The sequence below is a fragment of the Pempheris klunzingeri genome, chromosome 8, assembly GCF_042242105.1.
Source record: "Pempheris klunzingeri isolate RE-2024b chromosome 8, fPemKlu1.hap1, whole genome shotgun sequence".
NCBI lineage: Eukaryota > Metazoa > Chordata > Actinopteri > Acropomatiformes > Pempheridae > Pempheris > Pempheris klunzingeri.
Window position 1 is genome coordinate 24488189 of NC_092019.1, and position 15881 is coordinate 24504069.

The following is a 15881-nucleotide window of genomic DNA, read 5'->3' on the forward strand; positions in this document are numbered from 1 at the left end:
TTATCTTTGGTGAGACTGAATGAGATAAATACTATTTAAAAACAGAGATGCACTGAATCACAACCATTACCATGCGGAATAATGTAATTTGTTTGTATATGGAGACTCTTATAGTTAAAAAATTAACAACTTTCCAAAGGTGCACTGTATGTCATTTTATAGACAGCATGTGCACATGTGAGTGGCTCCAAAAGGCCTCTGAAAAGTGGATTATTACTGAATGGGATTGATTTTCTGTATTGATTCTTTAAATCAAGCTGGTACTATATATATGCCAATAGTCATTTTGTATCTAGACTTTAATTGGTTAATGTACGCTTGTATGCGCAGCGGACTGTAAACACTCAACAACAGACATCAGAACAAATCAATGGCCAGAGGTCAAACTGCTTCTTGTGGATATCTCACTATACACTCAACAACGTACGGTCTGATTTAACACTAGGCTTTTTTCTGTTGCCCTCTCGTTGTTTTTCACTTCAAAAGTACCTGAGTACCTGTTCAGAAAAACGCAGGGTCCCATAAAAATGCAGCCACGTTATAGCTAAAGTATGATATGGTTAAACCGAACAGCACTGTAGATGTAGACTCAAAAATGATCAATTTCCACAAGTGTCAAAACAGATCTTAGTCACTCATGCAACAGAAAGTGTGCTCACAGTTGGTAAAACTGTCTGGAAATCTCTCGTGCGACGTGAACCAAAGAGTGTCATGCATTTTTTATGAAGATCAATAATCTTTTCACTGACGGAGCGGCGGCACAGCAGATCAAAACGTGACAAGGATGACTTGCAGGGACCATTAAACAAAAGCCAAAGTGATTCTCTGTCTTTGCACCACTTGAAGCCATTCATGAGTGAAGCGCTGAAGAAATGCTGAGCGGAGAAACTTCACTTCATACTAAACACTTGTTAAAGATCAGCTGCAAACTCCAGATATGTCAGTTTCGACAGCAGCAACCTCCTTCACTGTCCAGCATGCATCAGGGGTATGCAAATCCAAAAGTAAAAAAAACAAAACAAAACATCAATAGCAGCAAAATATGAATAAATAAATAAATACATCATATCACAAAACACATTCATCTGTTGGTTTTTTCCACATGGCACAGTTCACAACAGCAAAAATAAAAACAGACTTTTAGAAAATTGGACTTCCTGAAATAGCTTCAGTATTTTTGGAGCTAAACTACACTACACACCGTAGATCAAAGTGTCAGTCCGAGACACACGTCATTCTGGATTCATTGATTAATTCTCAAAGATATCTCCGTGCTGCAGGCGATACATAGTGAACCTACAGTTTGCTACTGTACGCTGGGTTATCAAACAGGCATCAAAGACCCCCTTCGCAAACGGGTCGAGTGATGATCAATTTATGATCGCTCCTCTGCGGGTGCTTGTGAGGACTCGAAGGTCTTGGACCGCGGTGGATCAGTCTTTGCTCTCGGTGCGTGTTCGTCTGACGATGGAGGAGAAGAAGCTTCTGCCTTGTGGCGGTCCCATCAACATGGGAGCCTGGTTCTTGTGGACGATCTCAATCTGTTGTTAGAAAGGAGCACATAACTACTATTTAGCCCGGTGTTGCTTACTGTTGGACAGATGGGGACTGCCCATTGTTCCAAAACCCGATAGTCTGTAAAATGTCTGTTTGGTCTGAAAACAAACGCCCTTTGATGGGGCCCAACTGAGGTAAAACTCCCATGATTTTATTCCAACATTGAAAATTTGTCTGCACCAGAAAAATCCTTGAAATGCTGTTTGGTGTGAGGCATGAAAAACAGCCTAGTGAGGGCAAACCTGCCGTTGATTCAGATCCTTGGACAGTGGCAGTTACTGAATTAACAGATGCAGGTTAATGGGCTGTCGGCCAAATGGGCTTTTGGTCCAATGAGACATTTTTGGACCTTGGGTGTGTCGGGAAAATGGGCTGTCAGAACAATGGCATGGCACCATGCAGGCTGCACTATTAAGAAATACACCAGGAAATAGAACAAGGAGCTAAAGTCCCCTGTTTTCTGTGCATCCTTTTCCCTCCTTAGTTCCCAATTAATCTGCTGTTTTAATCTAATCAGCCTTATGAGTTTCACCTGAGTAGAGCTTTTAAAGTCCCATCAACCTCCCCTCACCCACTAGATTCCCATTTTCTCCTTTTGCTTTGATTATTTGTATCATTTATTGGTCAACTGACAGTGAATTGATTATTCATTCATTTTTCAAAAAGATAACAGAGGCATTAACTGAATCTGTCTGCTTTCATATTACGTCATGTTCAGCTATGGTGCTACTATATAAACTAATGATAATTCTGTGTCCAAATTTTTTGGCAAAAGCAAATATCCACAATGGGGCGTAAGGATGATGATGTCGTTCAAGTTTCAGCGCAGCTGTTGGGTTGTTGGGTCAATCCAAAGTCTATCACTTTGGTATTAATCAAGACAGCTCAACATCTACTCTCCAGATTACCAGATTATGCCAAAATGTAGTTGCTGTATCATGATTCAAGACCTTTATTTGTCACATACACAGTATAATGTGCAGTGAAATGACAATGATATTACATCCACGCTATCAAGGGTCTTCTGTTTTTAAGTGTGAATCTAAGGAAAACATTTACATTTCTAGTACCGCTAATGGTACAGGTCTACGATCCCAACGCTCCAGAACTTTCAAAGTGCGATGAATATTTCTGTCTCTTTGGGGCACAGGGAGGCCTTTGGACATTTGCTGTGTTTAAATGATACGTTGTGTGGCTTGTTGATCTGGAGCTGTGATGCACTTAGAGTGAAAGACGTCCTGGCATCAAATCCTAGAAGAGCCCTGAGAGCAGAACTGTGACAAACAAAGTTTCATTTTCGGTTTACCCACTGCTATCTCCCTACAGAACGTAGTTCACTAATGCATCAACTACAATGAAAATCTCTCATGTTGGTCCTGGGCCCATATGGGCTCATGTAAAATTGTGAGTGTACTTTTGAGGGTGCTTAATGTGACAGACTTTGAGAAGCCCTGGTGTTTTCTGATAATGAGTAGTTACATACTTTATGGCGCCTGTGTTGGATTTTTGTTGAAGGTTGACATTGGAGATCAATGGAACAGCAAATCAACAATCAACCATCAAGGGTTGTCATATTAAACACATAGGTCACTATACTGTTGCACAAAGAGCCTAAACGCAGTAATGGGAAAAGCTACCATCTGAAAGGGAGCTCATTCACTTCAGAGGAAAGCTGCCATTTCTTCATTCATAAGGCCTGAAGTAAATTTGGAGGATAATAAAGCTCTGTTATATAGATATAACATTATGCATTCATATGCATCAGTGAGCCCCCGATACAGATCAATATGGCTCTTGAAAATAATTAGAACAAATAAATTACACTCTCTAGCGATCAAAAATCATCCAAAATAAGAAAAATAAGAAAAGGAAATTAAATTCAAGACTTAACAAAGCAGCAATTTACTAGAATCACGTCTGGAAATAATTAAAAATGTCAGTTTGTAGCAGCTAATTCAGACCTGGTTATCAAAGAGACAGCGATACGTGTCACATGTCGCTTCAAAATGCAAATGGTTTGATGGTGTTAAATATGTTATGCATGCAGAGGAACTGGGATGCATTTGCATAGTTGTTTTTAATAATTAGTAGGTTAACCTCCCAACAACTGTGATGTTTTTATAAGCATTTAACAGGTCAACTGATTCAAATTCAGCTTCGGCATACAGTATGAATCACGCGCCATGGAAATCAATGCAGCACAATTATGTGTTGTCAGATCCTAACTTGGCTCCGTGGAGTTGTGCCAGCAGATACAAGAGCACTTGCAGACTACTCGTTTTGTCATGCAGTGGGTCCTTTTGGCTTCGCCTGAGCGATCCATATGTAAATCTCAGCAGCACTTCTTCTGCAGTGGGGTTGTAATTAAAGCTAAACACAACCATAATCAATGCGAACAGGGGAGTTTGGTTTTGAAAAATGAACAACATGGACAGAGGGCAAACACTCGTCCAAGTACACGTTTCAAACATAGACGGTAAGCAAATTAGGAGAAGTAAGCCTCGCAACACTGAATATTTGTTATCATAAATTACTGCACAGAAGCCCAAAGCAGTGACCTGTGGGAGAAACACAAGGGACGGACCCAAATGTGGCTTTTATTTTTAAACCGGTCCTTTCAGACCTTCTTGATTGTGGAAGTTTTACATTCGTTGTGCCATCATAATATATACAGTACTACGCTACTGAGTGTGTTTAGTCTTTTAATTCTTAACATCAACCTTCACAGGAAATGCAGATAAGAATTTGTGATTGAGGTCAAATCTGGCGTTGACACCTCAATAATGCCAATAATTGTGTAATGTCCCAGAAAAACAAGTAAAGTAATTCAAGGTAAGATCAAGTTTAAATTCCATCCTGAAATCCTGCGAGACCCCAAACTGACCTCTTGTCCCATTAGCGTCCGAGCTGAGCCAGTGACCTTGTTAACAGCAAACCCGCTAGGAGAGCTTTATTTTCTCTCTTAAATAATGTTGTCAACTTTCATTGAAGATGTCACCTTGCTGTGGTGATGTAGAAGTATCCTCTGATCGGTACGCCACCAACTGTAACAGATCACACCTCTGACGGCACCCATCACGGAGGATGGGTGTCGTCAAAGGTGCTATAGACTTGAAATGTTCAACCAGAATAGTTTGGTGATGTTGAGTTACTCCTTAAGCTCCCGTTAAACAGAAAAGCTCAAATGTGGCCCCCAGCCAGTTAATTCAGAGCTGCATGCTGGCACTGTGTTCAGACCCTGTCCTCTCCGTGTTTGGATAAAGTCTGAAGTGAGATTTGTGTTCCGGTAATGTCATCTTGCTGCATAGGTTGGCATTAAAGGTTAATGTTGAAATGTAAATTATGCAATATATGCAAGGAATGAGGGACATAATGTTTCCCCTGTACAAAGAAGTATCAGTTTATTTTTTACCCCCACAATATGTCGCTGCTTCATGTTTTAAGGGAGGGGCTCCATTCTGCATGAATCGCCTGTGTGTGACACACAATGAGAAGACGCTGTTTAATGACTTACAGTGCAGGGAGTCTGCATCCAAGGTTCCCCGTCAATCTGCATCGGAAGGGATTTACTGGTTCTGTCAGTAAAGAAAAACATGTTACAATTTCAGCTTGTTTTAAATCTCTTATATCTTAAAGTGCACCAGGCAACTTGCTGTTACTATATAAACACCTCAATTCTGTTACATAATTAAGCTGCAGACAGACTTCTGGTTTTTTGTTTTTTTTTGCCTCCAGGCCAAAAGAATTGTTGATGGTGATGTGCTAATCTAATGCTAACAAAAATGGAACAAAGATGCAAACAAAAATGACGAAAAGTGAGTTGTGGTCCAATTATGACTGACCGGATGGTTACAGAGGAGCACTGTGCCAGGCGTCTGCCAGCACTCTTCAGGCCGGTGTAGATCTGACCCATCTCCATAGCTCCCTCCAGCCCCACCACCTCCAGCAGCTGGTCAGACAGGTCTAAAAACACAAAACACAAACGTGAAGCAGCTGCAAATAGTTTTGAATCCATCTAATATTGATGTCTCTATATTACTTACATAGGCAAAGTACACCATCAGCGAAAGGACTTGCCTTTTCTATTTTGCTATTCTAAATGCCTGCCCGTTGGTCAGATTGCACAATGAATGGTGCACAGACTGGTAGAAACCATGCCTGCATTTTCCCAGGAAAAGTGTCACAGTGGTAGAACGTTAGCGGCTTAAAAGGAGGCAGGAGGAGATGTTTTTCTCTTTAGTTTAGACATTACATTTCATGGTTATGGCTAATACTGGGGCAGGATCAGGTAAAAGGTCAAAGGCTGAAAAACACAAAGACCGAAACCAATAAAAAACAAAAACAGGATGGTGATAGAGCACGGGCGAAAAAAACACCTCGGTTGACATTCATGTTCATTGTTGCCTCTGAATGTTGCTGCTATCATCTTAAAGCCAAGCGACTCTCACCGCAGGAGGTGAGAAGAAGACTGAGACATGAAGAAAATTTACTAAGAAAGTGAGGAAGGAAAGACGGCGACGAGAGGGAACGTGATGATGAATAAAAGAACATGACGTGATGTTCCTCACTTCAGTCTTCTGCTCCTGAAACATTCAACATTCACAGTTAAAAAAGAAAAAAGAAAAAAGGCAACAAGAACAACAAGCTATAAACAGAACAGCTATTAATTAGATTGCACCGGCAATGCAAAGCAATCTTGTGATAATATAATTATTAATTTCTCTTCTGTTTTGCAGTTACGAGCATTGATTTTGCCCCTGCTGGAAGCCCAGTGTCACGCAGGGCCCATCTGTTTCAGCGTCCCGCTCTGCCTCCGACTCTCCATCGACTTGTCCCTCCACAAATTAAGAAGCTGCTGCCTCGCTGCTGGGAGCACGCAGACACTAATTGAAACCAAGACCCATTTTTAGGCACTTGGTGCGTGCGAGCGAGTTAGCTCACTGTCACCGCTGCTGCTGCATCGCTGTCATGTTTACCTGAGCCGTGTTGGTTTCCTGAAGGAGTGTCGTAGGTAATGTTGCTGTTGTCCTGAGGTGTTGTTGTTGCTGCCTAGCTGCGGTGTCCAGCTGTCACCATGGTGATGGACATGCGTCTGCCCCTATCTCGGTGCCGGACTGTGAGTGCAGTGCTTTCCAGGGTCGGGGTGGAAGGCTGTGTGTACATGCCCCGCAGGTTGACCTCCTGACACCGGGCTTTAAAGCTGCTCCCCCCATTCTGACTTCTCACGTTAACGCAAACGGCTCACACAGGCCCGTGCTGACATGTATGATGGACAGCGTCACCACGGTGATAGGGAGTCCTTGTTGCTCGGGGCTACAAAGACCCAGCACACCCTAGAGTGCTTACTGTTCGAAAGATCATAAAGCTGCTCTGCCAAATATAACAAGGCCGGGGGGGGGGGGACCACCAGTGGGTGTGTGCACGAAATACACAAATATATGTTTTCAGAATAACGTCTAACCTTTACATGACCTGGGGATCTTTGCTTTTGTCACCGGGCTGATTAATGCAACCGTGAACAAAAATATAATCATGTAGATGCCACATCGCCCCACCCCTCCCTCCCACATCCACCCACCCTTCACCCCCCACTACCAACACACATCCAAACCGCCCACCCCTTCAGGTCTGACCATTAACTTCTTCGCATCATGTTCCTATTAAAAAAAAAAAGTACAATAAAACCGAATAGGGTAATATTAATAAAGAATATAAAGCAACATAGATGCCGATACGACCGATGGGCATCAATGTAGCTGAAAGAGTGGGAGGAAAAGTCAAAAGAGATTCCCCAGTACAGAGTTTTAGACGTGAGACTATTAGCTTAGCACAAAGACTGGACAGCTTGCCAACCAACACCTCCAAAGCTCAATATTCAACGCGTTTTAGCTGGTAAAAAGAAAGGAACGGTACCACACAGAAACCTCCATGAAACCACAAATGATCCCTTTTATAGATCAGTTCATGTTTCTCAAAATGTCAAACGAATCATTTAAGATGTTGTTTGCCTTCTTGTTTTAACCGAAACATAAAACAATCAATCTAAGAGTAATATATATATATATATATATATATATATATATAATTATTCAGGACACATGACTTCAATAACAGTCTTGATGACTGAAAGTCAGATTTAATCCAGTATGATTTATTGGTGAATTTCCAATTTTATCTTGAATCACCAGCCATTATTTTTTAAGTTAAAGGTGCAAATGAAATGCGTGGAACAATAACCAAAATTGGACTAAGTGGCCAAATATAGAAAAAGCCATCATGTTTACTCCCCAGAGATACACCGGGAGAGAAGAAAAATGGAGTCACCCAACTGTTTACACAAGAGGGAGGTGGAATTATTAACGCTCAAGATAAGCAGCTTGTGGCCAAATATAAACTGAAACACTCCAACCTACAATCAACATTATGTGCCTCACGCAGGTGATGAGGGCAATATTTGACAGTGACAAACACTCAGCACACACAGAAGGTGGCTGTGTGTGCGGGACAGTCACATGAATGAGTGTCCATGAGGGAGGCGCTGTGGCTTTACCCTCAGCTCTCAGCCATGTCTTCCTCTCACACTTTTGAATAAGAAACAGCCTCCTTGTCACTGTCAAACAGCTACCTGTCCACACCGACACATGTGGAGCAACAGGGTGAGAGAGGAGGAATAAAAGAGTGACAGTGAGGGAGCGGACCAGGACCAGGACCAGGACCAGGACCAGGACCAGGACCAGGACCAGGACCAGGAGCCGATCAGCTCAAAGTAAAAGTAAAGAGGAATGGCGCGAGGAGGAGGAGGAGGAGGAGGGTGTGTGGAGGCCGATCCTCCAATGAAAGCTTCATGGGGCTTGTCACGGGGCATCAGTCCCAAGCATCAACCCCTCCACCCACGCATGGATCCCCCCCCCCCCCCCCTCCTCCCCTGCAAAAGCCTCAGTCCCATTCTAAATAATTCACTCCGCAGCCATTCCCTTCCACCTGAGGGGCTTGTCTCCTGGCGTCACCAGCGGGACGATTTAACAGCTCCCGAAAGGTCAGGGTTTTTTTATCCCTCAGCCACCCTCGCACCCTCCACCCATCCACACACACACATTCCCCCCCCCACACACACACATACACAAAATAATCCCTGACAAACAGTTTGATCCATGCGTCGTGCTCGGCGGTGCCCCCCGTGGGCTAATGCACTCCTGTGTTTACCTCTAAATACGTAGTTCTCTTGATCTGACAAGTTAGGCTGCTCACCTTGAGGGCACCTTCTGCAAGGGCATCCATTCACACACGCCAGCACGCACACACACACACACACAGACACACACACACACACACACACACACCCAGGAGCACACACATCAATACACAGACACAAACAGACACAAATGGGCATGAGCACAGGGGGACGGTGACACACAGATACACACTCCCCACTCAAACTAAGTGCCTTCTCGGGTTCAGACCGTGGCCCTTTTTTTAAACCACAAACACCAAACGGATTGATTTTTATTCAGGGATTAATGGAGTGTTCATCATAGTAAAGTTGGGCTTTGAATTGATCAACTATCTCCTTCGCAGTCTGCCCTCCTCCGTGCCACGCCGGACCTCCGTCTGATAGTCACATCATCACATTAGGGAAGTTATAAGCATTCCGACATGATTATTTCAGGGCTGAGCTGAATTGTCTCCAGTCTCCACTGATGTGATTTACGACACTTTCTCCTTTTTCTCAAGTTTTCCAACAACACAAAATACTTCTTTTAAATAGATAAATACAGTAAACACTGTTACTGTAAATCAGGGATTAATTACCCATAAAGCAACAGAGTTTTAGTTTAACTATGAATGTTCTTTGAAGGTGAAACAGCCACTGAAATCCACAGGAAACAAACAATGGAACCACATCGGGAGAAATATGAAAAAGGTTCTATAGACAGCTTCACAGAGATCTGGTTTTCCACCAGTCATGTTCTGACCAATGAAGTCTCATAAGGGATCTGGAGATCCTCACTGACTTGCCATGTTTCAAGCCTGACACTGATTGTAACATCCATATTCCCAGAATACAAACGCACCATCTCACCATGAAACCAAAAAAAACATACTGTGCGCCACCTGAACGGCCAGTTAGACATGATAGAAAATGAAACACAAAAGCCAAACAAATCCAGAAATCACTGCAAAAGCTCATCCGTTTCTTTTCGAGTACACACTTTCCACTCTTTTTCGTTATTTTAAAAGAATCTTTCCTGAGATGCAGATTACAAATTTGCATTCAACATAAGATAAAATGTTGTGAAGTAAAAAAGAAAAAAATCCAAATTTTGTTTAATTCTAGGAAATATTTTAAAAACTACTGGAGGATTTAGTCAACCAATAGTTAAACATTTTGAATGGCTCAAAGCTGATATATGATTTACCTTCTCAACACCTTAGCATGCTCACATGTTCTAATTAAAAGTCAACACAAAGAAAGCTTCAGTGTACCTACAGTAGTAGATGTTGAAATGGATAAGTAAACATTTTGGCTGATAATGGGGAAAAAGTTTGGAACACCAAAGTTATCAGGGTTCATCCTCTGAGCGTCATGAATGCATGAAATACATTTCTTGGCTTTAAAATCCCAGAGTTGGTGCAACATTTTAGTCTGACCTTGGTTAGACATCATCGTAATCACAACTAAACTCTCCCCTGTGATGACCATAATTTTGATACTCGTACACTGCTGATGCTTGTTTCCTTTTTCACACTCTGAATGCAGGATCTTTACCAGCAATCAAGGATTTTTGTCATTGTTCTGATGGCCCGTTTTTCAGAAACTAAACTTAAAACTTAAAACTCATGGCTATGTGCACCAAAGTGACCCTAACCCTAACTGGAGGGAAAAGGCTGTCTTTTTGGAGCAAACTGGTCTTTCAGTGGAATGGAACATTTTTTGTACTGTTGGGGCCGTCGGAGCAATAGTGCGTCCCCAGTATTAATACCATTGCATGTTAGACTGCTTCCTCTAACACAGCTTTCTGGATACCTTTTGCTTTTCCTAACAAGTCCTTCAAGTGTCTCACCACAGAGCAGCTGACTCATTCTACTTCGTTCATTCATATATTCCCATTGACGGGCTTCCTTTTGACGTAAATGGATTCAGGGGTATGCCCAACACCCCCCTCAGTCTGCTCCTATTAACTGAGCCTGTCCACTGGAGCCTGCACAGACCATTAATACACAAGTGACAGTTCCAAACAGTGACATGATTTTACCTCTTCTTTGCAAACAAAACCCGCTAGCTATGATTCACCTTGTCATCGGTGAAATATTCATGCACTCCAAAGTTTTGGTCCAAAGTTTAGACTTTGATCTACTGAGCAAGGACAAAGACTGTCTGGGTCTGATGTGGGCTTTAAGGGTAAGAATCTCCTGCACTGTCAAACCTATTTAACATACTAGCAATATTGTCCAAAGCCATGATGATCTACAAGATAAGCCGGTCTTTCATAATGCTGTTGATGACTCACCAATTACCTTAAGTCTACATCCACGCTAGCAGCTCTGTGAGGCGTTTTGGGTTCCTCTAATGCCCTAGTGTCCTGCAGGAGTTATACCAGCAGACAACCATAAAACAATCTTTAATCTATTAACTCTTGTGTCGTCAAGGCTACCTTGAACTGCAAACATGAGCTCTTTGGGGTCGAGCACCGGTGTCCTCTTGTCTTGGCTCTTTTTTCCCCCCTTGCGGTTACCCCTCCTCTTCTTGCTCTCGCCCCAAAGGTTGGAGCCGCCATGCATGCTGGGAATGTTCAGAATGGCAATGCCTTCCAGGGAGATGCTGCTGAGGTCCAGAGTAACGCCATCACACTGAAAGGAGAGAGAAACGGAGAGAAAAGACTCAATTTGACCAAACATGTCTCTCTTTCTGAAACTGAGCCTGTGCCTGTATCCGTCGTCCTGCCTGTAGCCTGACCCAGAACTGTCTATACCCGAGCCTGTTCATATGTCTGAGCCCAACCCGAATCAGATTGTCAAATCCTGAACCTGCGCATGAAGCTGAACTTCCTCCGTCTCTTTGTCTGAGCCTGAGTGTAATCTGGGTTTGTTTTATTAGTCAAAACCTCTCTCTTCAACTGAGCATGAGCCTAAATCTGTCTGTCTGAGCCTGAAGCAGTCTCCCTCTCTCTCTGTGTGCTTCAACAGGAGACTGTCTCTCTATCTCAGCCTGAGCCTGAACCTTACTTTCTGGGCTGAGTCTGAATCTTTCTCTTTCTACCAGAATCACATCCTGTCAGGCCAGTAATACTCTAAACGTAATACTCCAAATAATGGACTTTATACCAGTATAGATCTTCAGACCTGCTCTCCTCTAATCCTGTGGGTACTTAACCAGCACTAATTAATAAAGACCTCTGCACTGTGTGGATAGCTCTGAGAAAGGGGAAGATGAACTGTATGGATGGCATCTTCATTATCACGCAATATCACACACAGCAGGGTCATGTAGGGCTAATTACCTGTGTGTTGAACTGAGGCTCAGTGAGAAGCGGGTGGGGAGGTGCACAGACAGCCTTCACACATCAACCCTTTGTCTGGATGAATTTGAAACTAGTACACATTTAAGCTATTTATGGAATTATGGCTATTTATGACCAGAACATTTTTTAAGAGATGCCATCATTCATAGCACGTCTGCATTTATATGCGTATGGCTTTCTATAAATATTACTGAAAAAATAATAAAGAGATGGTACGACTGCTCGGGGTTCACATGAAGAGTTTTCCACTTCCATAGGGCTAACAAAACAGAAAGTGAGTGGTGTGATTTACCTCAACCTCCAGAAAATCGTGGAGCTTCTTACATGTGGCCGAAAAGGTCTCCGAAGTGCCGAACTCAAAGTACCAAAGCTTATTCTTTGTTCTGAAAAAAAAAACAAGACAACAGGAACTGCAAAGGGACCAAGAAAAGAGGAAACTGGAGTGTTTACCCCACGTCAAAACCTAAAGCTTGTACAGTCATAGCATCTCTTCTATTCTCTGTCTCTAGTCCCCTACTGTATATACTGAGTTGAAAAAGAAACAGAGGACCACTCTGTAAAGGTGTACTGGTGTTTGATTCATGCTTGAAGAAGGATCTTCTAAACTCCACAGGAAATATACCTCTAATGTTTACCGCTGACCAAAATCACACAGTCATTAATCTCCAGAGAATGCATAATGTGGCTCATTAATCACATATTGAAGCAAAATGATGAATCTGAAGCCAGTTAAAGAGGCAACTAGGGGAGCACATGGGGTGGCCAGAGGGTACCCATGCCCAACATTAAGGCCCAGTGAGGGGTGTAAGAGGGTAATCTACCTGCCCCTGCAATTAACGGAGGACTGGGGTGCTGCTCCCCGGGCTTCCTACAGCACACACTCCCATTGTTAAGGCTGATGATCAATGACCTCGCAGGGGTGAGCCACCATCTGTCCATATACTGCCATGGTACATTATATTCCCTCTGACTACACGAATTATTTGTTGCACCTTTTATTACTGCTGTTATTTTTATTGGTGCACTCTCACATAACATGGTACGCTATGTAGTCTTTAAATTTATGCAAACAAATATCTTACAGTGCAATCAAAGTGAGAAGAAATTCAAGGGAAAATAGCATATTTAGCATTCATTTCTAGTAAGAGGTTCTTATTTCTTTAACAATTATGACTGTGCGCAACTGTCAGTTTAGCTTTAAACATGAAAGCGGACAAGCTGAGATGGGTTGCATAAGTTAAGGTTGTTAGGTGTAGTCATGGTTTTGAATTTTAACTTTCCTTTTAATGTGATTTGCTTACTTGGTCAGTTTATTACAATGCAATTTAACCTAAGGTAGTAGCAACCTATCTGTCCTGAGAATGGTTTAAATTATCAAGAGTAAGAATGACTTCCTCCTCTGGTGCCAGAATAAGAGGTGGCCATAAATACCCAATAAAAAAGCTACTCAGCTATGTGGGCTCTGTGGACCTAAAGGCCTGGCAGTTGCCTTTATAGGCTGCAAAGTTCATAACACCTAACAGTGCAAGTTTTATTTTGATAGGATCAATAACATGCAGATGATGATTTAGTGTTTCTATTTGAGCCTTAGGGTGTGTATAAATGTACAGCTTTCATCCACCCAATGCAGGGTAGATGAAAAGGCAAATGTTTCGTCAGTAAACCAGGGTGTAGTCACTAGCAGAATTTTCCACAGGGCATGTCGCTGCAGTGAAAGAAGCCAGGACCACAATCGCTCACCATGTACAATAAAAGTTGCGGTGAGTGGTAAATACATCAGCACCAGCATTACAAGGGCAGGCTAGTGTCACTTCAAATTTAATAAGAAAGTGATCTGACACCATGGATGTGACAGGAGAGACAGTCAGGGCAGAAACCTCTATCCCCCACGCGCGATGGAATCAAGTCAAGGGTGTTACCGCTGCAGTGTGTAGATTCATGTACAAACAACCCAGTGTCAAGAAGTGCCAGAAAGGCCTTATTCACGTCAATACTAGAATCACTATTATATATCAATATATAGATTAAGGCAACACCGCCACCTTGTTCAGTAGTCCAAGCAATATGGGTATTGGTATAGTCAGGAGGTTTCATTTAATGGTAAGAAAACATTAGGTTTAAGCCATGTTTCACACAAACATAAACATAAACGCATAAATCATATCCAGGATGTGTTGAAGGAGCTACAGCTTTCAGAAATAGACCAATCTGTAGAGCTAGATGATTTATTAATTGGAATAAGTTTATATATTAGTATTAGTTGTATATTAGAGGAAAATGTCTGGAATGTGCATGGAAGAGTATGAGTATATGATTGTGATTACCTGAGATATTTTATAGATATTGTTTTCAAAGCCTTCTAAAGTGCTAGGGATGGTAGGGGTGATTACATTTTTGTGATTCACATAGTTAGGGAAAGAGAAACACCTTCATCCCAAGACAAAACAGCTATGCCTGTTCTGGAGGAGTGAAGGTCGTTCTCTTTCAGCAGCTTGGAGCGGCTCCAGAATGAAGGCCAGTTAGCACAAAATCCAATCCCTGGTCAAGACAGTAAGGAGCCGGCCAGCAGTTCAGCGAAGAAACTTTACGTACGTTTCATCGTATCCCCTTACAGGTAAGGGACAAGAGACAATTACTTGAATGCAACTCTGAATACATTTTCTTTTGACATCTCTGATACGCATTGATGCCAACATGGCTTACACTGCTGCAACAGCAAGTTGGTAGTGTGTGCGTGGGTTCCCTGATTCTCCCTACATTATGCCAGCACTCTCAGGTTTTTGCCAACTATGTTGAAATTCTGCCCCTGTGAGGACAATACACACTGGCATTGCTCAACTACCGCTGCAGGTAATGGAGTCACCTATAACTAGCATTGTATAACCCTGTCAGTGAGGTTACAGGAGTCACGCAGGCTACCAAGACACCCGGGTAGAACTGGTCAAAAACGGGTGTGCAGACCACACAACCAGCTGCTTGCTTATGCGAGCCTTCTAACACCACTCGCCAGGGATAAACTCTGCATCATCTACCAATGAGACACCCCGTCTGCAAAGGCAGAACAGTTAACACAAGCCAACATAACACAGCAAAGTTAAATTAGTTGTGGGTGAATAGAGGCTAAGCTTGTAGTCATGGCTATGTTAGGCTTGGAGCTAAGCTAACAGCACTGCAACAGGAACAAACAACCCCCAACCCTCAGATTGTTTTAAGAATAAGAGTAACAGAATAGAGGAGTGAAGATTAACAAGAGTGAAAAGATTAAAACTGAAAACCGAAGATGGAGAAAAAGAAGGTAGCGACTGGAAATCACGCCGAGCGCCTTGGGAAGCAGCTCGACCGTGTTGAAGCATCGTCACAGTATCCTACAGATCTGAAAAGGCTTTTTGATCTTTCCAAGAAACAACAGACAACAACACATAATTTATCTCAAAGCTGAAAGGACAGAAAAAAAAACCTACAACAGTGCTGACATGCAGAACTGAACACCGTAAAAAATGGCCTTCTCTTAGCTGGAATCAAAGCGCTACAAGAGGAACGTATTAGTATAAGAAGAGTAACAATCACTGAATTATTGATTTCCTCATTAGGACTTTTGTCAGGACCATTTAGCCACTTTATAAATGATCTTTCATTAGGGTACTTGCAAGGTAGCCCAACTCACAGTTGATTTATAATGTGCAACATGGTCAATAGAAGAGGGATGGGAGCAGAGGGAGGTGGGAAGAGGCAGGAGGGCGACAGGGCCACGCTGAGAGGCTTTCCACAACAACACATCCCTACATCTCCCCCAGCATCATCATC

The 15881-nt window shown here is 42.6% G+C and overlaps 1 protein-coding gene across 1 annotated transcript in view; it reads right to left on the reverse strand.

Annotated features, from left to right (window-relative positions):
• Nucleotides 1-247: 247 nt before the first annotated feature.
• dgkb (diacylglycerol kinase, beta) overlaps nt 248-15881 on the reverse strand; it is a 64541-nt gene continuing 48907 nt past the window's right edge. Inside the window, exons 20-24 of the mRNA XM_070834951.1 lie at nt 12370-12460; nt 11211-11406; nt 5400-5520; nt 5072-5132; nt 248-1541 (exon numbers count right to left, since the gene is read on the reverse strand). Coding sequence (XP_070691052.1) covers nt 1434-1541; nt 5072-5132; nt 5400-5520; nt 11211-11406; nt 12370-12460 — 577 coding nt within the window. The 3' untranslated portion in view covers nt 248-1433. The remainder of the gene's footprint in view (nt 1542-5071; nt 5133-5399; nt 5521-11210; nt 11407-12369; nt 12461-15881) is intronic.